At 46.1% G+C, this 24122-nt stretch overlaps 1 protein-coding gene across 12 annotated transcripts in view; it reads right to left on the bottom strand.

The window, feature by feature from the left end:
- Nucleotides 1–2420: 2420 nt before the first annotated feature.
- The window catches only part of cadps2 (Ca++-dependent secretion activator 2), a 983842-nt gene continuing 962140 nt past the window's right edge, over nt 2421–24122 (bottom strand). For 11 of the 12 annotated variants that reach the window (XM_086008791.1, XM_086008779.1, XM_086008781.1 and 8 more), the window contains 2 exons: nt 11839–11943; nt 3319–4758 (listed from right to left, as the gene is read on the bottom strand). In XM_086008791.1, the coding sequence (XP_085864917.1) occupies nt 4579–4758; nt 11839–11943 (285 nt within the window). In that variant the 3' untranslated portion in view covers nt 3319–4578. Of the gene's footprint in view, nt 3221–3318; nt 4759–11838; nt 11944–24122 lie in introns of those variants that run through there. The other variant, XM_086008788.1, reaches the window with a different exon arrangement.

Genomic DNA, 24122 nt, shown 5'->3' with positions numbered 1-24122 from the left:
CTCTGAAAATGACCGCCTTTGCTGCCATGTTAAGCTTTCTACTTTTTTTCCCTCTCGATGATTCAAATTTACATCACTTTAACTGAGGACACCCATACCTTTAAGCACTTTGACCAATTAAACAAGATAAGAAATGAATTATTATTTTATATATATTCGTTCATAAAATGCTGTAAATGAATGCTAAAGATAGTTTAAAAAGACACCCGTACTTGCGTGTTTTATAATTTTACACCGACAAATGACGAAACACAAGCGTTTACCTGAATTTACAGCAGTTTGGCAAAAAGTCAAAAAACCGAGGAGCGCGCCAATTTTGGACGATGAACATATTGAGATGTGAATTGTGCACAAATAGTGAATTATTTAAAAAGGAGCCTGTCTGCACCATTCAGTTAATGAGGAACTTTTTGGTTCCAGAGAGTACCACACTCTCCAACTGCTTCTATCCCTGGTTCAATTTCTCCCCTTCTAACTAAATGAACTGTCGACTCGGGAGTCTGTCGGCGTTCCACCTTTACAATCTGTTTGCCCTATTACCTGCACCAAAGAATTGCCGCCTGTCAAAAATGAAGGCGACACATTACATTGCAGAAGCAATTACCTGAGCATTTCACTAATTTAAACTGTACATTTTATTAGCACTATATGTCAAGGAAAATTGCATCGCTTCAGGTCAACTCTCCTAATTCTTCTGTTACTGCTGGGCACTCATTTCCCCCTGTGTGAAGCCTTGACAAACTTGGACACGTTGACTCTGATCCCATCACGATTAAAATAAAATATCTTGGCCAGTGAATAAATACAGGTACTTTCTGCAGCGCCGAGGAGCTGAGTGATGATACGCAATCATTTACATGACCACCTATTACATGTGTCAGTTCTTAATGGGATGTAATGAGTGATCGGAGAGGAGGACCCTCAGGTAATAGATTATATTTATGCTACGTGTGTCTAGGAAGAAACGTTTTTTCCCCACCCAATGCCTGTCGCTAAAATTAAATTGTTCACTTTGCAGGAACTTTTGCATCTTGTGTGTACAGGTCAGTTGACGACTGAAGCGGAAATTGCCGGGATGGCGTTATATTGAAAACAGTGACTTGCTGGGAATTACATTGTAGCCTCAATCAAGGACAAAGATCGGATCATTAGCACAAACCAAAACAAATCCTGCAGCCACATTCCTGTTAATAACTCGCTACCACAAGGAGGCAAATAGTATAGATGTATTTAAGGGGAAGATAGATAAACCCATGAGGGAGAAAGGAATAGAAGGATATGTTAATGGATTAGATGAAATTGAGTGGGAGGAGGCTCGCGTGGAGCATAAACACCGACATAGACCTGTTGGGCCGAATGGCCAGCTTCTGTGCTGTAAATTTTATGTAATTTATGGTGATTTCAACATAAATCCTCAAAGCCAACAGAAAATATCAATAACGCAACGAATAACCATCGCTGATTAAACTGCGAATATTTCTGTTATGATCAGAAATATAAACCTCTCGCTCAAAAAGCAAACCATAATCTCCCGTATTAGAGTAGCCTCATCCCATTTTAAGTCAGATACCGGTTATAAAAAAATCGATGTATGAACAGTCCACGTTTACTGCATTCAAGGTAAGCATACTTTTGACACATTTGGAGAGTGTTATTTCAACATTTTCAGCGCCATCAATATAAGTTCAAAGTATCATTCAGCAGTTATGGCGATTGAAGAGGCATTTCAAACTACTTTCAAAGTACTTTGGAAAATTGCAGAGGAGGGAATATCCACGTTTAGATTGGAACTCATTTTGTAATCTATAAAAATTACCTCAGCTACAGTTATATATGTATATTATGCTATATTCAACGGGCAGACTTTTGAAATCTTTTAATATGTTTATGCACTTGATTTGTAAGATTAAATTAAATAAATGAAAATTATACACCATATTAAGTAAGTTCTACTTGAGGAAAGCACGGTGTGGTATGTGGCTGTATCCAAAAGTTATGTCCAACGCTGGTTAAAGTGACCAAAACTACACATTATTCTGCAATTATATTTTGACCCCAAATATTGATTGGGACTCATTTAAAAAAAAAACTTTAGTAAGATTATTGAAGTGCCATTCTGCCGATTTGGGAACCAAAGAATGAACCAATTGTGTTTAATAAGTCAATTTGTCAGGCCCAGGTATCGCCAGTCACTGGAGTTACATTCATCGGCTAACTTATAAAACAGTTCCAATCCACTGGAGATAACGAATGATTTAAGTTGAGATCGTTTCTCCACAACGAAATCCAACTATTCATACAAAAGCAAAATACTGCGGATGCTGGAAATACTCAGCAGGTCAGGCAGCATCTGTGGAAAGAGTTAACGTTTCAGGTCGATGCGGCAGTTCTGACGAAAGGTCATCGACCTGAAATATTAACTCTCTTTCTCTCTCCACAGATGCTGCCTGGCCTGCTGAGTATTTCCAGCATCTTCTGTTTTTATTTCCAACTATTCATATTGGGTCTTGCATCGAAATGCTAAAAGAAAATACATGGCCAAGTAGTCAGAGGCTGATGCTGGACCGATTTCTACACTTTGGTGCACAATTGGCTGTTTTCACAATGCTTTGATTTCACTGGGCAACTAATTATCAAAGGCAGGCACATTGTGGCGAATTTGACCTATAAAGGCCTACCACCAAAGGCACACAGGTTAGTTGACCATTCCTTAACCCAAGGGCATTGCAATGTGAAACAAAACTAGAACATGCACAGCAGGTCCGGTACCGCGCGGGGTTTTAACCTCAACAGAGCCCGCTCTGAAACTGATGTCCATTTCCACTAGTTTCTGTTTTCATTTGTTTTTCAGCATTGATGAACTACTCCAGATCATTAATGAGCGACACTGCCCATGTCACAGTATTATTGAAGCTGGAATTATAAAGGCATCGCTATATTTACAAAGATACCCAGAACATTAGGCACAAAAAACATCTCAATATGACGTGGCTGTTTTTATTCTATCATGCCGCTTTATCTCACCAATTAAGACCACAACTGAGGTTATACACGCTTTATTAACCATCATTTTATTCTGCTCGCTGGATCAAACTCGCGTCCCTTCAGTTTTCCACCAGCAAATGCGAACACGGTGCAAGTTCAGTCACAGCGCTGAGCCGTCTACTTCAATCACGCGGGGGAGAGAAATCTTGCAGCGTGCAGTTGCTGACTAATATTTCTGTATTAGATTAGAAACCCAAAGCAAAATTTGAAATATTGTCACACTTCATTAACGAGGTGATTCATAAAAATGTCCAACCCATTTATCATTATATCAAATGTAAATTAAATCATTTTATTGTACTACAAGTTAGATTCCAAGTGTTTAAATCATTCACACACAGATTTTTTTTTTTTTTACAGAGTAACTACTGAGAGAAAAATATTTTAAAATACCCCATTTACCCAATCCTATAAACGTCCTTTCCCACATGTCCTAATAAATATCTTCTCTTAAGAGTCCAGGCAAGACAGCTAAACGAATATAAATTGGAAATTCAGATGTGCGTTTATTATAATTCAAGCCATCGTTCAGTGTTTTATAAATGACGCAAACACTCGCCTCTCGTTAATGTGTTGTGCTGGAAAGACTTCACTAGTATTTGCAGTGACTATTGAGAGAAAAACACACCATTTTATTCCCTCCTCTAGACGGATGTAGATTTTACTGGTATGTTCAGCAGATTTGGACAACTGGGGAATTACAGTGCAGGGAGGCCGGGGAAGTAGGAAAGATGCATCTTTGAACACACAGACACAGCAATGACACAAGGTACCGTTTTTTGGCAGGGAAAGGTGTTTTATTTGAAATTGGGCTGGTAGAGTCGGGTGATGACCCAAGTTGCTTCATTATTGCCTGGTTATACACTGATGAACTACTCCAGATCATTAATGAGCGACACTGCCCATGTCACAGATCGCCTAACGCGCACAGTATTATTGAAGCTGGAATTATAAAGGCATCGCTATATTTACAAAGATACCCAGAACATTAGGCACAAAAAACATCTCAATATGACGTGGCTGTTTTATTCTATCATGCCGCTTTATCTCACCAATTAAGACCACAAACAGCACAGATGACTAATAACCCCGCACACTTCTCTTAGAGGACTCGGCGTGCCTGAGTCCGCAATGTTTGATGGTAATGGCTTCGTTGAGAATGTGTACACGGTCGGTATGCCACGTTTTCCTGGCACCTGAGCCGTGGGCACATTTCCCAAACGTTAGAGATTGCTGTCAGTATTGGGTTTTTCCTGGAAGGTCAGATCCCAGGTCCCTTTTCTCCCTCGCTCAGGACGGCACAGTTCTCAAGTGAGTTGAGAGATCTACACACGGTATTGCTATGGCCTGAATCAGGTGCAGGCGGACATCATGGCAGAGTTCAGTCACAAATGTACCCTCCCCTCCCCAGCCCGCTCTACAGCTATGCTCTAAAGTTAGACAACCTCATTACACTTGAATGATGTTTTTCACCGTCCTCTGAAGAAATGGTACAAACACTGGTTGAAAAATAATGAGTCCCTTCCTTCCTTTCTACTTTACATCCTCGTCCTCTTCGTCGCTGTCTTTCATGGTGATACCCTGCAGGCCTCCACTCTCAGACACCGAAGCTGTGGCTTCTTCCACTGTCAGACGGGTGTGTATGGTTTCATACGTTTTACAGTTCAGTGTCCCTTCGAGAACTCCTTGGAGTCTGAAGTCCCTGTACGATTTCTGAAGCAAGAAACGTTAATTTTTAAATGACAACGTGGTTACCACGTCGCATCTTTCAATCTTTCAGAATTTGCAGCTTTCAAAACATGCAAAGGCAACATTTCAGATTTGAAGAAAAGAAAATCGATTTCTGTAGATTAGTAACACTGGATAATCTAACACAATCCGTGTCAAGCACACATGCTGCTCCTTGCTGTGATCACATTCAATAGGCTGATGACGACCCCGCATATTTTGAGCCTGAATCCGATTTCACAAAATCAAAGGTGAGGGAGTGCTGCACTGTCAGAGGTGCCGTCTTTCCGATCAGATGTTGAGAGGGCAGACCGGGCCCTCAGTTTAAGTAGACCAACAATCCCGTGGCACTATTTCGAAGAGGCGCAGGGGAGTTCTCCCTGGTGTCCTGGCCAATATTTATCCTTCAACCAACAGCACTAAAACAGATTACGCTGGAAACACTCAGCAGGCCAGGCAGCATCCGTGGAGAGAGAAACAGTTAACGTTTCAGGTCTGGGACCCTTCATCATAAGTGTTCTGTTGAAGGGTCCCAGACCTGAAACTTTAACTCTCTTTCTCCACGGATACTGCCTGGCCTGCTGAGTATTTCCAGCATTTTCTGTTGTTATTTCAGATTTCTAGCATCTGCAGTATTTTGCTATTGTACTACAACAGATTAGTTGGTCATTATCACATTGCTGTTGTGGGAGCTTGCTGTGCACAAATTGGCTGCTGTGTTTTCTACATTACAACAGTGACTGCACTTCAAAAAAGTAATTCATTGGCTCTAAAGCACTTTGGGAGGTCCTGAGGTCATGAAAGATGCTATATAAATGCAAGTCGTTTTATTTCTTCCTCTCACTCCCGTCCTTAGTGCAGACTCTTGTTGGGCTGGGAGTCCACAGGTGCCATTACCTTGCGTGTGCAAATGACCATTCTGCATGCGTGAGCTTTGACATGTTCAGCACGATTTTCGACTGTAGAGGCCAATACAGCAGAGCCTAATTCTGTCCACACCTGATGTTCACACGCAGCCACTGTCCAGCAGAAAGCCCTGGATAGCGATCAAGAAGGGAGCTGTTTCTTCCCGCTCCCTAGACCAATCAAATCATCGCAGTCCTGCCGCTACCCTGCTGAGATCACCTGATACATCAAATACCAGAGAATGTAACTGGGACTAACCCAGCTTTAGTACCACACTGGCACCATATTTTCCCACTTGGCTATAGCAACAACTTGCATTTATATAGCACCTTTAACGTAGTAAAACATCCCAAGGCGCTTAAAGCGTTTAACATCTCATCCAAAAGACGACATCTCTGACAGTGCAGCACTCCCTCAATACTGCACTGAAGTATCAGCCTTAGATTAAGTGCTCAAGTCTCTGGAGTAGGGCTTGAACCCCCAACCTTCTAAATCAGTGGCAAGAGTGCTACCCACTGAGCCAAGGTCGACACAGGGGAAGCTTCGAGTGAGACAGCACAGAGCAAAAGCCAGGCACTTCTCCACAGTAAGGATCAATTGGCGAGGCAGTCACATCATGGCTGCTCTTGTGGCACTTCCCGCTGGGCAGACACAGAGCATATCGAATGACACCAGTTGGTCAACTACCAATCACAGCTGGGGAAGCCCCTCCCCCATCAGATAGTAGGTGGAAGCAGTGCATGGTGTGGTGCTAAGCTTTAATGTCCCAGGTTTGCAGGAGCTGAACTGTTACAATTATCTCAGGACAACAGGCTAGGGGTGGGTGAATAATAAGCAGGCAGTGACTAGTGGGGTACTGCAAGGATCGGTCCTAGGACTCCAGCTGTTCACAATTTATATTAATGATCTGGACGAGGGAATTGGATGTAATATCTCCAAATTTGCAGATGACACAAAGCTGGGTGGGAGGGTAAACTGTGAGGAGGATGTCGTGAAACTCCAGTACGACTTGGACAGGTTGGGTGATTGGGCAGAAACATGGCAAATGCACTATAATGTGGATAAATGTGAGGTTATCCACTTTGGTGGCAAAAACAGGAAGGCAGATTATTATTTGAATGACAATAGATTGGGAGAAGGGGAAGTGCAAAGAGACCTGGGTGTTACTGTGCACCAGTCACTGAAGGTAAGCATGCAGGTGCAGCAGGCGGTTAAGAAGGTAAATGGTATGCTGGCCTTCGTAGCAAGAGGGTTCAAGTACAGGAACAAGAATGTCTTGCTGCAGTTGTACAGGGCCTTGGTGAGACCACACCTTGAGTATTGTGTGCAGTTTTGGTCACCTTACCTGAGGAAGGACGTTCTTGCCATGGAGGGAGTGCAGCGAAGATTCACCAGGCTGATACCTGGGATGGCAGGAATGACGTATGAGGAGAGATTGTGTCGATTGGGCTCATACTCACTGGAGTTTAGAAGATTGAGAGGGGATCTCATCGAAACCTATAAAATTCTGTCAGGCCTGGACAGACTAGATGCAGGAAGGATGTCCCTGATGGCCGGGGAGTCCAGAACCAGGGGTCATAGTCTAAGGATAAGGGGTAAGCCATTTAGGACTGAAATGAGGAGGAACGTCTTCACCCAGAGAGTGGTGAACCTGTGGAATTCTCTGCCACAGAGGGCGGTGGAGGCCAGTTCATTAAACATATTCAAGAAAGAGTTGGATATATTTCTTGAGGCGAAAGGGATCAAGGGATATGGGGAGAAGGCAGGGACAGGGTACTGAATTTGGATGATCAGCCATGATCTCATTGAATGGCGGAGCAGGCTCGAATGGCCTACTCCTGCTCCTATCTTCTATGTTTCTATGTTAAGCCAGGGTTCCTGCCCTTTAATGGCTATACAGTCATCCTAGTGCAAAGTAAACATGAATTGGCATTAAGTTAGCACAGGATCAGACTTGGCTATGATGCCTCTCCTGATCGAATGACCCGATGACATTCACTGCCAAGTATCTGTCCTTCATATATCAACCTACACAAAGTACTGGAGTGTCCTGCTGACTGTGGATCTGTGGTCCATCAAGAGTCAGCGGTTTGAGCAGCGGATGGTGAACACTGGGAGAAAAACAATCCAAAACGTTCTTTACTGTCCACGAATCTGGTATTTATCTTATCTAACTTTAATCTGCTGCTTTCTGCAGGAGTGTTAAGGTGCATCTGTAGAAACACACACTGTAGATTTTTACAGAGGCAGAAGCAGATGAATAAGGAACTGGGTTGCAGGAAAAACGATCACATTGTTGAAGGGTCATTCATCGAGCCCAACAAAAGCAATGGCTTTAAAGAGAGCCTATTAAGCTTTCTGTACTGTTTTGGTAAATAAAACAAACATTCAGTACATTATACTGTTGTTGTATTAAATGGGCCTCTAACAGTACAATTAGTATATTTAGCCTGGCGTGCCAATCTGGGTCAGCTGTGGAACCTCAATACCATGTAACCAAGGGAACAGATGAGAGTAAATTGTCAGTCATGATGACAACAAATCTAGGCGCTGCCACGAAGATGTCAGTACCTGTGCTTGAAGAGTGGTGGTTTGTGTTTTAGATGTTTTTATCACCAGAAACATCTCTGGCTGTTCCAAATATAATAGCCCCACTTAAAATGGCAGGTAAGGCTTTTAAAAGTTAAATCAGTGCAAATTTGCATCACAAATACACCGTCAGGAATTCTTATTGCTGGACAATCTTCCGTGGCATTGCACATGGGGAATGAAGACCAAGTTCAGTCTTTAGGCCAAGAGGGTAAGGGGTGAGAGTGGGGAGAGGAGGTGGGAGCTGTGATGAGGGATGGCATAATGAGGAGATAGGCAGGGGGAGATGTTGAGGAAAAGGGGGAATGGGAGGTGGGGAGAAGAGGAAAGGGGAGAAGAGAGCAGGAAAGGGGGAGAGGGAAGGAGAGACATAATGAAGAAAGGGGAGGGAGCAAAGTGATGGAAAGTGGAGGGCGTATCGGAGGGAGAGGGGGAGGATGGGAAGAGGGGGGTGAGAGAGCGAGAGAGAAGGGTGGGCGGGCGCGCGAGGGGGGGCGGGCGCGCGAGGGGGGGCGGGGGCACGAGGGCGGGCGCGCGAGAGGGGGTGGCGGGCGCGCGCGGGAGGGGGTGGCGGGCGCGCGGGAGGGGGTGGCGGGCGCGCGGGAGGGGGTGGCGGGCGCGCGAGAGAGGGGGTGGCGGGCGCGCGAGAGAGGGGGTGGCGGGCGCGAGAGAGGGGGTGGCGGGCGCGAGAGAGGGGGTGGCGGGCGCGAGAGAGGGGGTGGCGGGCGCGAGAGAGGGGGTGGCGGGCGCGAGAGAGGGGGTGGCGGGCGCGAGAGAGGGGGTGGCGGGCGCGAGAGAGGGGGTGGCGGGCGCGAGAGAGGGGGTGGCGGGCGCGAGAGAGGGGGTGGCGGGCGCGAGAGAGAGGGTGGCGGGCGCGAGAGAGAGGGTGGCGGGCGCGAGAGAGAGGGGCGGGCGCGAGAGAGGGGGCGGGCGCGAGAGAGAGGGGCGGGCGCGAGAGAGAGGGTGCAAGAGGGGTGGAAAAGAGGGAGAGAGAGGGGGTGGAAGGAAGGTGGGAGGGGTGGAAGAGGGAGGGGGAGAGAGAGAGAGAGAGAGAGAGCAGCTAAGCGGGGAGGGGGTAGGAAGGGTGGGAAGGAGGAGAAGAGAGAGACGGTGATAACCAGTTATGAGTGGGTGCACCAGAAATCTCTGATTTCGAGAACTGTGGCCAGCAACATTGGAAATCAACTTGAAGGTAGAGCTGAATGGCTGCTGCGGAGTAAGATGGGCAGGTTAGTCTGGTGAATTCTGGGCTGCTTTGGTGCCTGAAGGGCTGTTCTCTCTTCCACTCCAGGGCCCTGTTACCCACATCTTGCACTGACTCTCCAGGTACTTTTTCTGGTTATTGTGAATACTATTTGGTCAGCCGGCTTAAGCAGTTGGTCAGGATCATGAGGAGGGTCACAACCTTCTAGGCCGGGCAGCAGATGAAGACATGGATCCTCTCAGTGGCAGTGTGCAGTGGGAACAAGAGCATGACAGGGTCTCCCACATCAGTAGTGTTTATTCCTGGTTTTTGTGCAGTGCGTTGTGCGAGAGTACGCTGATTCTTCCTGTGGTTATGGAGGTTGCGTGAGATGGTTCAATAATAGAAAAAAAATACTTTTTAATAAAACAAATTCTAGTCAAGAGGAGCCATGAGGAGAGGAGGCAATATGGTGAAAGGTTACTGGAAGCTAATTTAATGATTAATATTAGTAGTTAACTGCAACATATTCTGGGTTGGTCAGAGGCAGAGAGGTGGGTGGGTGGCAAAAGACAAGACTAGGACACCTAGAAGGGGAAACTTATTTTTAAAAGATTGTACCAATCATGTATAGTTAAAGTTTTTTTTAAACCATAAATTCTCACTACCAAATAGAACCTATTAAATGGCCCAGAAAGTCGGCTCTCCACGGGTGAGTACGCACTGGGTTCTCACCCGTAGGCCGAATGGAAGTGTCGGTTTCCTGCATGCACTGTGCATGCACGGGAACCCGGCACTTCTGATCCTCTGAACGAAGAGGTTCAGAGGTCGAATGCGCGCGCAGGAGAGGCTGCGCGTGTGCTTTGAACTTCGTTTTTTTTTGCAGGTTTTCCCAGGATCGTAAGCCTGCAGGATTTAGAAATGTAAAAAGCAGGCGTAAGGCCTGCTTTTTACAAGGTAAGTGGTCAATTAATTAAAATTAAAACATTTTTTCCACAGGTTTATTATTTTTAAATACTTTAAAGCAAGGTAAGTTTATTTTTAGCCCCGTTAGAATATAAAATTATTTTTTCCAAAAATTTAAATTATTGTTTAAAATAGTTATTTAATGTAATTTATAGTTTATTTAAAAAGTGTGATTAAAAAAAAAAATTATTTGAAGGTTTACTGCTATTTTGGGGCCGTAGTATTTATAAGTTTTGACAGGTCTTCCTGTCAATCTTATGAATGGGCTTTTCCCTCCTCCGATTGGCTGCCCATGGCCCACATGATCCCAGGGGATGCATCGAACTAACTGCGCCCCTGGGATACGCAAGCACTGCGCCTCGGATCGGAATTCCACGGGGCCCTACAGCTCAACTGCTGGCGCTTGGTAAGTGCAGGTCGGGGGCTTACACCCGCGGGAAGCCCCCGACCCGAATTTCTGGGCCATTGTATATGCCACCAGGCTGGGTGAATCTGTGACAGGCAAGCTGTGACCTCTTTACAATTGAAAACTTCAATAACAGTGCCTCCTACAGGAGTAACGGGTACTACAGGGAACATCATGGGTTTGCCCATTGGGTCAAACTGTGTGTGAAATGTGCCCCCCACGTACTGACTTTAATACTTCACAGAAGGTCAAGTATTGCGGTTGGCTGGCACAGCTCTTGATAATTTAATATCTAGCTTTCATTTATCATTAAACCATAATAGTATAATCTTCTAGTGAGCTGAGTTGCTAATAGTAATTATCCACCTAATTTACGGCAGATATTCGTACATTATCAGTTCGAAATTCCTATACACAATTATATTACTGCATCTTTACAAGTCTATAGGACTGTATCTTAATCATCAAAACAAAATCTGTGAGATTTACAGCACTGACATTACCTTAAGCAAATACAGATCTGATCTTGACTTCAATCCTGATCATTAATGATTCATTGCATTCCCCTTTTAAATAGCTGTTACTTTCCTTTAAAAAAAACCTGTCTGACGAACCTTTTCTCTGCTAGCAAGCACGCAATATGACAATGCCAAATATGTTGAAACACATCATTGCATCAGATGCATGTAATGCTGCGGAGATGAAAATGACCATTGGCTCTTTATTTTCACAAACAAAATGGAAGTTGTCGGCTATTTGTCCCATGAAAACAGTACCCTTAAACTTCGATAAATTCCCCAAATGATAAGTGTCTATGGATATAAATCACTATGGCACTAATGAAGGAATGCAGCTGACTTGAGAAGGGCACAATATCATTATTATAGCAGTAACAAAAAAGACACAAAATATGATGTTAATCTTTTGTTTTGGATTTGAATGTTGCTTACATCAAGCTAACTCATCCCACTGCTCCAAGTAGCCTATTGAGAAATCAGGAAGAAGCTGTTTATACCTTGACTATTTTGATGAGTGTCTTCAGCTGGTAGAGATGGAGCTGTAGATCCAATCGGTCTGTCAGCCAGACACAGATGACTTTCATTGAGCTGGTGTACCATTGCTGGGGAAAGAAAAATAAATCTCTACAGCAATGAGAGCAAAAACACATTTCCTTTTCTTTGGGACACTAATATTTACCTTGCACAAGCTATACCCTGTGGATAGCCAAATCATTGGCTATTTACACATGAACTTCCCCCTTTAGACCACATAGAAAATGACTTGTCAACAAATCTAGAACTTGTCATCAGCTGACTAGTCCTATTTACTTCTAATGTAACATAGTTAAATGGCAGACTGGTTGACCTATTTCAAGATGAGTCAGCTTAAAAGGGAAAGTAATGTGTAAACTTTATTAAACATAGATAAACAAATACATATTTAGATTTGACCTCAATCCCTTTTTGTTACTTTCCTTTTCAAAATGTTGATTGATTAACCCAACTCATCATATGACCAAATCCAATATGACCAACAGGGAAGACAAAACCACGCTTGGCTGACTGGGTCTTTTAGCTTCGACAGATAAGCATAGAGAGCCAACATAATCTCACTGCCATTATCAACTTTAAGCAAATTTAACATGTATTAATAGACAGGCAAAATATAACGTTAAAATCAAAATATAATCATGTTATTTTGCTATAACAGACTTTGTTGGAGCATTCTGGTAGTTACACTGGCAAATTCAATATGGCCACCATACCACACCACACATGACTATGTTACATCTGACTTGACCAAGATATCTACCCATTTGAAGGTCTTTACGGTATCTGTAAATTTAGGAAACAGTGGTAATTTGGATAATGGGAATGGCATTAGTAGTGCTAGCCACACACTAAAAGTGCATTTCTCTATTAAACTTTGGCATCACCAGGTCATCAATCAAAATCTAAACATCTTTTTCAATCCACAAACCTAGCAATGACATGCAGACATCTCGCAGAGTTTCATGGGATGTGATGGAATGTTGGTTGTAAGTTTTTGCAAATAGTAAACCCTGAACACATGGTGGCACTGGACTCTGCTTGGGCCATCAACAACAACTTATTCAAATGTTAAAATCTGTATTTAAATATTGTAGAACCAACATACCCCACTCTGGTGAATTCCCCATCTCAGTTACTTTATCAAGGGGAGGCACTGAGTGCAGGCCATTGCTTCCTCACAGGCAAGGAGGCAAAAATCACAGAAGCAGCCTAGTCCAGGGCACGCCTGTGCACCTAATGGTGGATAGCCCATGTCAACCACTTGATAAATCCCAACTAAATTATGGGCGGGGAAACCACGAGAGAGAAAATAGGAGGACCCTAATCTCAAATTTAAAAAATACTGAAATAAATCAACAACTGTTTGAGGGAAGAGAGTTCCAGATTTCCACTACCCTTTGTGTGAAGAAGTGCATCCCGTCATCACCCCTGAACAACCCAGTTCTAATTTTAAGGTTATGTGCCCTTGTTCTGGACTCTCCACCATTTCACAATCGCCTGTTTTGTGCTACCACCCAAGACCAATTTCACCCCCAGTACATCTGATTCTGACTTAGATTTTTAAAAATTATTTGTCTTCTAAGCACCTACATAACTCATCCAGTTCTGAGGGAATTTCACAAACGTACGTACATAAAGAAATACGGAATGAAAAAATGCCATTTTGATCATCAAACCTGCCCTTTCTTAAGGCCGTGTACAATAACACTATCATTGGCTCCACCTCACTTGCATATAGCGATCTGTCGAATTTAGAGGCAGTGCTGCAATATAATGGAGGCAGCGTTTGTGCCTCTGGAAAGGTTTCACCCCTTGCATCTGGTGATAAAGCGCTGCTGGGGTCAAAGGTATCTGTAGTTTTGGGTCCGCCATTTTATTGTGGCTGGGGTCAAGCTAAGCTCCCCGCCCAGCCATACTGGTCGGCAATGTGGTTTTAACAGATTACGCAGTTGTTCCAGGGTTCTGACAATCTCTGAATCTGGCCAGGCAGTGCAAATGGAGTGAACTTAGCACTGTAGGAACCAGTTCATATTATAGAATCTTAATTACTAAGCATTAGAGGACTGACAACTTGATTTCAAACTTTCAGTCTGCTGTTATTAACCCATAATAAAGATTCAAAATCATAGATGTAAAGTTATAAATGCATGAAAGACCATCATTCTCATGACTGACTCCTTTATGTTTTATTATTCTATCAGATATAATGTGATACATTGCATCTAATGGTGTCTGCAATTAAAAACTCATATTATCCTATCGATTCTTCACTTAACACTTGTAAGGGCATGTATTATCCACTTCATTTTTCTGCCCACATCTCTCAAGAACCACAGAAAACAAGGAAGAGCTGCTGTGTTTGACACGGTGTGACCTCTGTATTTCTTCACACCAATTGTGCATGACTCCAGGCTGACAAGTCACATTAGCAGTCCATTTCCTCATCAAGCCTCCACTCGCTTTCCAGCCCAGAAAGGTCCAACAAATCAACAGGAGCGCAGAAAACAGAACATCAGACTAATCTCACCATTTAAGGAACGTTTTCAAACCCGGTATGAGTGAAGGTTTTTACAGGCAGCTAAGAACTGAGGCTGGAAGGATGACTCAGAAGGTGATTTCAACAATGACTGGCTGCTAAAATGTTGAGAACCACGGCACTTGTGCATTTGTAATAATGAACGGGTCAACAGGGACACAACACTCTTAGTGTTGATGGTTTCCAATGAGTATGAAAATTACCTTAACAGGGCCACAAGCACTCTCACTTCATCTTTCTTTAACTCCTCCACACCCCGGCACCACCTCCCCCGCAGACCTTTAGTCTTGAATTAATAATCCATTGCAATGAAAAGAGGTGTGACATGAATGCCCGGCCCTGATCCCCAACTGTGTTCAGCATTGCTACAGGCACTGAAAGACCATCCCCCCTCCCCCATTGTCGGCAGAGAGTGACAAAGCCGGGAGACTGCACTTGCCTAAATACTACAGCTGAGCCAAGCTGGGTCCCTTGCAGCTGCGGAGGCTTCACTCGCAGCCCGCGAGCTCCACAATAGCAAGCGTGAGCTCTTTGTCAGCCCCAGACTCTACAATTTCCTAACAAGGATTAGAGAGGTTGCCATACAGGGCAACTGAAAATGAGGTTTAGCAACATATTTGCCAGCAAGCTGCACCTAACTAAAGAGCAACATAACTGAGCCAGCACTGAAATTAAATTGGAGCATTTAGTCATAAGGAATTGTATACATTAGGTGTTTTCACAACTCTCCTTAACTTTTCTTCTATTGCACAGTGGAGATCATTTTATTTTATTCTGGACGATCTGTCTGCATGTTCCATGGGCCTCTCACCACACGGCTTGAGAACTGTCACTTAACAACGAATTAATTACAGCCAAATTTCATAAACACTCTTTACATTCAAATTACTATTATTGTAAAAGGCTGAGGGCATGGAAGCTCGGCAGTCTTTTTGCTCCTGCTCGTTATTTAAAATAAAATGATTTTGGCTTCGGCCAATCTGAGTGACCGATTGGGTGGGTGGGGGTGGTGGTTTGAGATCTGTCCTACTACATTCTTGGCGACTTTAATGCCAGAGTTGGAAAGGACACAGACCTCTGGGGAGGTGTGATCGGCAGAGAGGGCGTAGGGAAAGCCAACTCCAACGGTACCCTCCTCCTGTCGAAATGCTTAGAACATGGCCTTGTCATAACCAACACCTTGTTCCGTCAGAGAGACAAGTACAAGGCTACATGGCAGCATCCTCGCTCCAAGCACTGGCATCTGCTAGGACTACGTCATCGTCCGAGCGAGGGACCGCAAGGACGTCCGCATCACCCGCACCATGACGGGAGCTGACGACTGCTGGACCGACCACCGAGAGGATTTGAGTACAGGAGCAAGGATGTCTTACTGCAGATGTACAGGGCCTTGGTGAGACCACACCTTGAGTATTATGTGCAGTTTTGTTCGCCTTATCTGAGAAAGGATGTTCTTGCCATGGAGGGAGTGCAGCGAAGATTCACCAGACTGATACCTGGGATGGCAGGAATGACGTATGAGGAGAGATTGGGTCAATTGGGCTTATATTCGCTGGAGTTTAGAAGAATGAGAGGGGATCTCATTGAAACTTATAAAATTCTAACAGGACTAGACAGACTAGATGCAGGAAGGATGTTCCCGATGGCGGGGGAGTCCAGAGCCAGGGGTCACAGTCTAAGGATAAGGGGTAAGCCATTTAGGACTGAGATGAGAAGGAATTTCTTCACCCAGAGAGTGGTGAACCTGTGGAATTCTCTACCACAGAAGGCAGTGGAGGCCAATTCATTAAATATATTCAAGAAGAAGTTTGATATATTTCTTAAAGCTAAAGAGATCAAGGGATATGGGGAGAAAGCAGGGACAGGGTACTGAATTTGGATGATCAGCCATGATCTCATTAAATGGCAGAGCAGGCTCGAGGGGCCGAATGGCCTACTCCTGCTCCTATCTTCTATGTTTCTATGTAATCCGCTCTGTCATCTCCATCAATGTAGCCCCAAAACAGGGCGGCAACAGAAACAATGCCGCAGGAAAATTAACGCTGGAGCACTCAAAGACCCCGCTAAGAAAGCCCTATTCAGCCTGCGCCTCACAAACAACCTGACGACTCCCAGTGATGCAGAGACACAGAGTGCCCACAACGCCTGGTCTGCACTCAAGGCCTCCATAATCAGCACCTGTGAAGAGACGCTCGGTCACTCGACCAGGAAACACCAAGTCTGGTTCGATGAGGACGACCAGGAGATCCAGAAGCTAATAAGCCGCAAGCGCAAGGCATTCCTGATCTGGAAATGCAACACAACTCGAGAGCAAGAAAGCAGCTCTACAGAAGCCTGAAGGCCGAGGTCCAACAAAAAACTCATGACCTAAAGAACAGATGGTGGGTGGAGAAAGCACAGGAGATCCAACAGCTAGCCGACAACCACGACGTGCGTGGATTCTTTAGCGCAGTCACGACCATCTACGGCCCAAGCACCCAAGGCCCTACCCCACTGCGGGCCAAGAACGGAGAGCTACTCATCAAGGACAGAGAGGCAGTCAGTGCCCGCTGGAAGGAGCACTTCGAAGATCTCCTTAACCGCGACTCTGTCTTCGACGCAAGTGTCCTCAACTCCATCCCACCGCGTGCTACCCGCCACCATCTCGGCACAACCCCAGCCTGGCATGAGGTTGAAAAGGCCATCCGACAACTGAAGAACAACAAGGCCTCAGGAACAGATGAAATCCCCGCCGAGGCGTTAAAGCATGGCGGAGAAGCACTACTGGTGCGAATTCATGAACTCATTTATATTATCTGGAAGGAGGAGAGCATGCCGGGGATCTCAGAGATGCCGTAATTGTGACCATCTTCAAGGAAGGTGATAAGTCTGATTAAGGCAATTACAGAGGAGTTTCCCTGCTGTCTGCCACAGGGAAAGTCATCGCAAGAATCCTCGTCAATCGCCTTCTCCCAGTGACCGAAGAGCTCCTCCCAGAGTCGCAATGCGGATTCCGCCCACTAAGGGGTACAATGGACATGATCTTCACCGCACGTCAATTACATGAGAAATGCAGGGAACAGCACCAACCGCTGTACATGACCTTCTTTGCTCTCACAAAGGCCTCCGACACTGTCAACCGTGAGGGACTATGGAATGTCCTCCTCAAATTCGGCTGCCCTCAAAAGTTTGTCACCATCCTCCGCCTGCTTCACGACGGCATGCATGCCGTGATCCTGACCAACGGTTCCACCACAGACCCAATTCACGTACGAACTGGGGTCAAGCAAGGCTGTCTCATCGCACCAACGCTCTTCTCAATCTTCCTTTCTGCAATGCTCCATCTCATCCTCAGTAAGCTCCCCACTGGAGTGGAGCTAAATTACAGAACAAATGGGAAACTGTTCAACCTCCGTCGCCTTCAGTCCAGATCCAAGGTCGTCCCATCCTCTGTCGTCGAATTACAGTATGCAGACGACGCTTGCGTCTGCGCTCACTTGGGGGTCAAACTCCAAACCAGCATCAACACCTGCATTGAAGCGTACGAGAGCATGGGCCTTACACTAAACATCCGTAAGACAAAGGTCCTCCACCAACCTGCCCCCGCCACTCAGAACTGCCCCCCGATTATCAAAATCCACAACAAGGCCTTGGACAACGTGGACCACTTTCCATACCTCGGGAGCTTACTGTCAACAAGGGCAGACATCAACAAAGAAGTCCAACACCGCCTTCAGTGTGCCAGTGCAGCCTTCGGTCGCCTGAGGAAGAGAGTTTTTGAAGACCAGGACCTCAAACCCGGCACTAAGCTCATGGTCTACAGAGCAGCAGTGATACCTGTAGTGTATGTACCTTTAAGAGGGAACTACTTTTACAGCTCCTGTATACTGTAGTACCGGCAGTGACCACACCTGTATATAAGCCTTGAGCATGCCTCTGTACCCCCAGTCTTGAGACTACCCTACTCCAGTAAATACCTGTTGATTGTTACGTTACAGCATCCATGTGGTTATTGAAAAACATCATACTCTCCGAATCACGGACCTAACAGTGGCGACGAGTGTCGATTCGAATCTACCTGCAACTCTGCATTTCCCGTCGAGGATTCGCTCCGGGAGGGCGGTGGAAGAAAGTCGAAGCCGGAAGCACGGGCGTCGACCACGAGCAACCGCCCAGTCGTCCGACAGAGTGTGAACATCGCAGGGGAGGCTGTGGAGAGCCGGGCTTGGTTCCCCAGCCACGACGATCAGCAACAGACTGACGACAGGTACAGCGCAGACCCTTCCCGGACAGCAGCGGCTGGAGCCGACCGACGGCGGAGAAAAAGCCAAGCAGTGTCGACGGGGTAAGATAGAGAGTGAAGCACACAGGGCGCAGCCAGGGGTTGAAAACCGAGTGGCGTCGAGGAAAAACAAAACGGAGAGAGAGAGGGTAAAGCAGCAGCCAGGTTCAGGACCGAGCGGCGGAAACGGGAAAGGCGCACAGAAAAAAAATAATGCGCAGAGCACAGCCAGGGCTCAAGGGCTGAACAGTGTCCGCGGGGAGAAGAAGGGAGAGCGGGGGAGACGCCATTGAGCTGCGGAGAAGAAGGAAGAGTGCGGGAGGCGCCATTTTTAGAAGCCGCAGCAGAGAAGAAGGGCGAGCGCGGGAAGAAAGGAAAGCGCGGGAGATGCCATTTTGTGCCAGCGGAGAAGAAGGGCGAGCGCGGGAGACACCATTTTTGACAGTTAAATCACACCCAGGGATGCCGAAGAGTGGCAGTATCTCTATGTTCGACAATGAAGTCAAAGATTGGGCGATATATGTGGAACGTATTGAGGTGTACTGCAGGGCGAATGAAGTGCCAGATGCTAGGAAAGCACTAGTTTTGTTAAATTCCATGGGTGCAAAAACTTATGGGTTACTGCGAAACCTAATAACCCCAGAGAAGCCTGTGAACAAGAATTTTGAAAGCATAGTAGAAATCCTACAGGACCACTTAAACCCCACACCGCTGCTGATAGCAGAACGATTTAAGTTCCATAAAAGGAACCAACACAAAGACGAAAGCAATGCTGAGTACTTAACGGAACTGCGCAAGCTATCGAAACACTGCCAGTTTGGAGTGGGACTAGCAGATACGTTAAGGAACAAGTTTGTGTGTGGGCTGCAAAGTGAAGGAACCCAGAAACGGCTTCTATCAGAAAAGGATCTTACACTGGACAAGGCTTTCAGTATGGCAGTATCACACGAAGCAGCCGCAAGGGGCGCTGCAGAGATACAACGGAGACCGCAAGAATATGGCTCCAATGAAATGTCCTATGGAACAGGGAAGTGTTATCGCTGCGGCAGAACAACACACGACCAGAAGGATTGTTGGTTCAAGGACCAAGTGTGCAGACAGTGTGGAAAAGCAGGACACATAGCAAGAGTCTGCAGGTCTGGGAAGAAAACCAACAGCAAGAAATCTCCACAGGAGAAGTACAAAAAGGTACACAAGGTGATGGACAGTAGTTCAGACGAACAGAAAAGTGACACAGACTCCGGAAGCAAGGAGCTGGGTTGTCTGAAACTACATAAGGTAACCAAAATGGAGGATCACCAGACTATCTGGGTTACACTCAAGATAGACGGAGTCCAAGTGAAAATGGAATTGGACACAGGATCAGCCCTAACAGTCATAAACCAAAGGGACTACAAGCGGCTATTTTCACATATACCCTTGAAAGCTACAGAGATTGTCTTGAAGACGTATACGGGGCAAAAAGTCTACCCCAAAGGAAAAATAAGGGTGAAAGTGATATACAAAGGCCAGGAAATACCTAAAATGGACATATATGTATTGCCAGATGGAGGACCACCACTGCTAGGATGTGAATGGATCCGGAAGATACAATTAGACTGGCATTCCATACAGGCACTGAAGGTTGAGGCCAAAAAGGATGACGACGTCACACCTGGACGACTGTCAAAAATGCTAACTGACGCAAAAGAAGTGTTCCAGGAGGGACTCGGAACACTAAAAGGCATAAGAGCAACAATTAAAATAGAGGAAAATGCAAGCCCAAAGTTTCTTAAGGCCAGACCAGTGCCTTATGCGATCAGACCAGCTGTCGAAGCAGAGCTGGAAGTGTTGGAACGTTCAGGAGTACTGTCCAAAGTAGACTGTAGCGTAGACTGTAGCGAGTGGGCTACACCCATCGTTCCTGTAATGAAGAGGTCGTTGAGTAATACGCCTGGGGAACCAAAGAAGGTCCGCATCTGTGGGGATTTTAAGGTGACAGTGAACCCAGTCCTTCACACGGTACAATATCCGCTCCCACGAATTGAGGATATTTTCGCCTCGCTATCTGGAGGTAAACGCTTCACCAAAATTGATCTAGCCCAAGCGTACTTGCAAATGGAGGTAGAAGAAGCCTCGAAACAATACCTCACGATCAACACTCATAAAGGTCTCTATCAATACAACCGGCTGGTGTTCGGGGTAGCATCGGCTCCGGCTATTTGGCAAAGGGCGATGGATCAAGTCCTGCAAGGGATTCCAGGGACCCAGTGTTATTTGGACGACATCCTGGTCACGGGCAAAAATGACAGTGATCACCTCGCCAACTTGGAGAAGGTGCTCACCAGATTAAAGGAATATGAGCTACGAGCTAATCGCCACAAGTGCGAGTTTTTCCAGAAGCAGATCTCGTATTGTGGCCACGTCATCGATGAAGAGGGGTTACATAAGTCCCCTGAAAAGATTGAGGCAGTAGTCAAGGCTCCAGCACCGGAAAATGTGTCACAACTGAGGTTGTTCCTCGGGCTGGTAAACTACTACCATAAGTTCTTACCAAATTTGTCCATGGTATTACACCCACTGAACACCCTACTGCAAACAGGGGTACCATGGAAGTGGAATGACGAACGTAGACGAGCTTTCCAGAAGTGTAAAGAATTGATCACATCAAAAGAGGTGTTGGCCCATTTCAACCCAGCACTACCAATTCGTTTGGCATGTGATGCATCACCCTATGGTATTGGAGCGGTGCTGTCGCACAAATTCCCAGACGGGTTGGAGAGGCCAGTAGCCTTTGCGTCTCAGTCACTAACCTCAGCCGAGCGCAACTATGCCCAGATTGACAGGGAGGCCCTCAGCCTAGTATGGGGAGTAAAAAAATTCAACCACTATCTGCATGGGCAGAAGTTCACCTTGCTGACTGACCACCAACCACTTGTCTCCATCTTTAATCCTAAGAAGGGCATTCCAGTGATGACTGCACAACGGTTACAAAGATGGTCCCTGTTTCTAGGGGCGAATCAATATGAAATAGAATATAAAGGCACGAAACAGCATGGAAACGCTGATGGGCTATCGCGCATGCCACTGCCTACTGTGGAGGAAGCACCAGCAGTGGACCCTATCGAGATATTTTATTCATCAATAATTGAACGATTGCCAGTAACGAACGCGGATATAGAGAAGGAGACCCGCAATAATCCGACGCTGTCTCGGGTATATGATTTGACGGTGAGGGGATGGCCAACACATGGCGACTCACTGTTGCCAGCATTCTCATCCAGAAGAGAACAGCTGTCAGTATGCCAGGGGACAGTGATGTGTGGATCCAGAGTGGTGATTCCACCCAAGTTAAGGGAGAGAGTGCTAAATGAGCTACATGAAGGTCATCTGGGGGGAGTGAAAATGAAAAGCCTTGCTAGGGCTTATGTGTGGTGGCCAGGAATCGATCAACAAATCGAAGACCTAACCAAGAGCTGCTCAGGATGCCAGAAGGTCCAAAATGCACCACCACATGCCCCTCTACACCCATGGGAGTGGCCCTCCTCTCCATGGCAACGGGTGCATATTGATTTCGCTGGTCCATTCATGGACTCAATGTTCTTAATAGCAGTGGATGCTCATTCGAAATGGCCTGAGGTGATAAAAATGTCCTCAACCACTACAGAAAAAACGATTGCAGTCCTACGGACCATATTTGCCAGGAACGGCTTGCCAGAGCAGATTTGCTCTGATAATGGACCACAGTTTGTGTCCGAAGAGTTTCGAAAAGTTATGAGAAGGAATGGGGTAAGGCATTACACATCCGCCCCGTATCATCAGCCACAAATGGATTGGCTGAGAGGTTCATACAAACCTTTAAGAAGGTGATAAAGGCCATGTGCGATGATGAAATTCCACTACAGCATAAGGTGGACAATTTCTTATTAACCGACCGAAACGCGACACATGCAGTTACCAACCAGACCCCGGCCATGATGTTCTTTAACCGAAGGTTGAGATCTCATCTGGACTTGCTCAGACCAAATGTGTGAAGAAATGTTGAGGATAGACAATTCCAGCACATCAATGAGAAGCCGACAAGGAGCTTCAACGTAGGACAACCAGTCTTGGCCCGTGACTACCGAACAGAGAAATGGCAACCCGGAACGATATGCACAAGGCAGGGGCCATTAATGTACACAGTGGATGTCGGGGAGAACATTGTGAGACACCACGTCGATCAGATCTTAGCGTCACAGGAACGAGTCAACCCCATGTCTCGCGTACCTGGGGATGAACCCAACATACTGGTAGCATCTACCTCCGAACTAGTAGCAGTGGAAACCGATGAACTAACCGACAAAAAGGGGCCAGAATCGCCTCCGCACCAAGAACAAGAACCTCAGGAAAGGCGCTATCCTGAAAGGATCAGGAAGCCGCCCCAAAGACTGAATCTATAAATGGACTATTGTTGTTTAATGTACATGTTAAAGTGTTAATTGTTATTTGAATATTATGGGTACTGCTAATCTAAAAGGGGAGGAATTGTAGTGTATGTACCTTTAAGAGGGAACTACTTTTACAGCTCCTGTATACTGTAGTACCGGCAGTGACCACACCTGTATATAAGCCTTGAGCATGCCTCTGTACCCCCAGTCTTGAGACTACCCTACTCCAGTAAATACCTGTTGATTGTTAAGTTACAGCATCCGTGTGGTTATTGAAAAACATCATACTCTCCGAATCACGGATCTAACAATACCCGCCCTGCTGTATGCCTCAGAGACATGGACCATGTAAGCAGGCACCTCAAAGCACTGGAGAGGTACCACCAACGCTGCCTCCGCAAGATCCTGCAAATCCATTGGCAGGATAGGCGCACCGACGTCAGTGTTCTTGCTCAGGCCAACATCCCCAGCATCAAAGCTTTGACCACGCTCAATCAGCTCCGATGGACGGGTCGCATTGTCCGCATGCCCAATACGAGACTCCCAAAACAAGCGCTCTACTCGGAGCTCCGGCATGGCAAGAGAGCCTCAGGTGAGCAGAGGAAATGCTTCAAGAACACCCTCAAAGCCTCCTTGAAAAAATGTAACATCCCCACTGACACCTGGGAATCCTTGGCCCAAGACCACACAAAGTGGAGGAGAAGCATCCGGGAAGGCGCCGAACACCTCGAGTCTCTTCGCCGGGAGCAAGTGGAAGCCAAGTGCAGGCAGCGCAAGGAGCGCACGCCCAAGCACCCCACCCACCCGCCCCTTCAACCACCGTCTGCCCCACCTGTGACAGAGTCTGTAGGTCCCGCATTGGACTCATCAGTCACCTGCAAACTCATTTTTAATGTGGAAGCAAGTCATCCTCGGTTCCGCCTAAGAGAGAGACTACAGTTCCCAGGATGAGATGTCAAAAAAACAGGCCGAGCTTGACAGAGCTGTTGGGTTTGTAACCACCACCAAGTCCACTTTCAGCAAGTTACAAAGTGACTCTCT

Source organism: Somniosus microcephalus, chromosome 16 (genome assembly GCF_052327205.1).
Source record: "Somniosus microcephalus isolate GS21.2 chromosome 16, FLI_Smic_1.0, whole genome shotgun sequence".
Taxonomy (NCBI): domain Eukaryota; kingdom Metazoa; phylum Chordata; class Chondrichthyes; order Squaliformes; family Somniosidae; genus Somniosus; species Somniosus microcephalus.
Note: the sequence above shows the minus strand (reverse complement) of the source record. Positions and strands in the feature narration are given on the sequence as shown.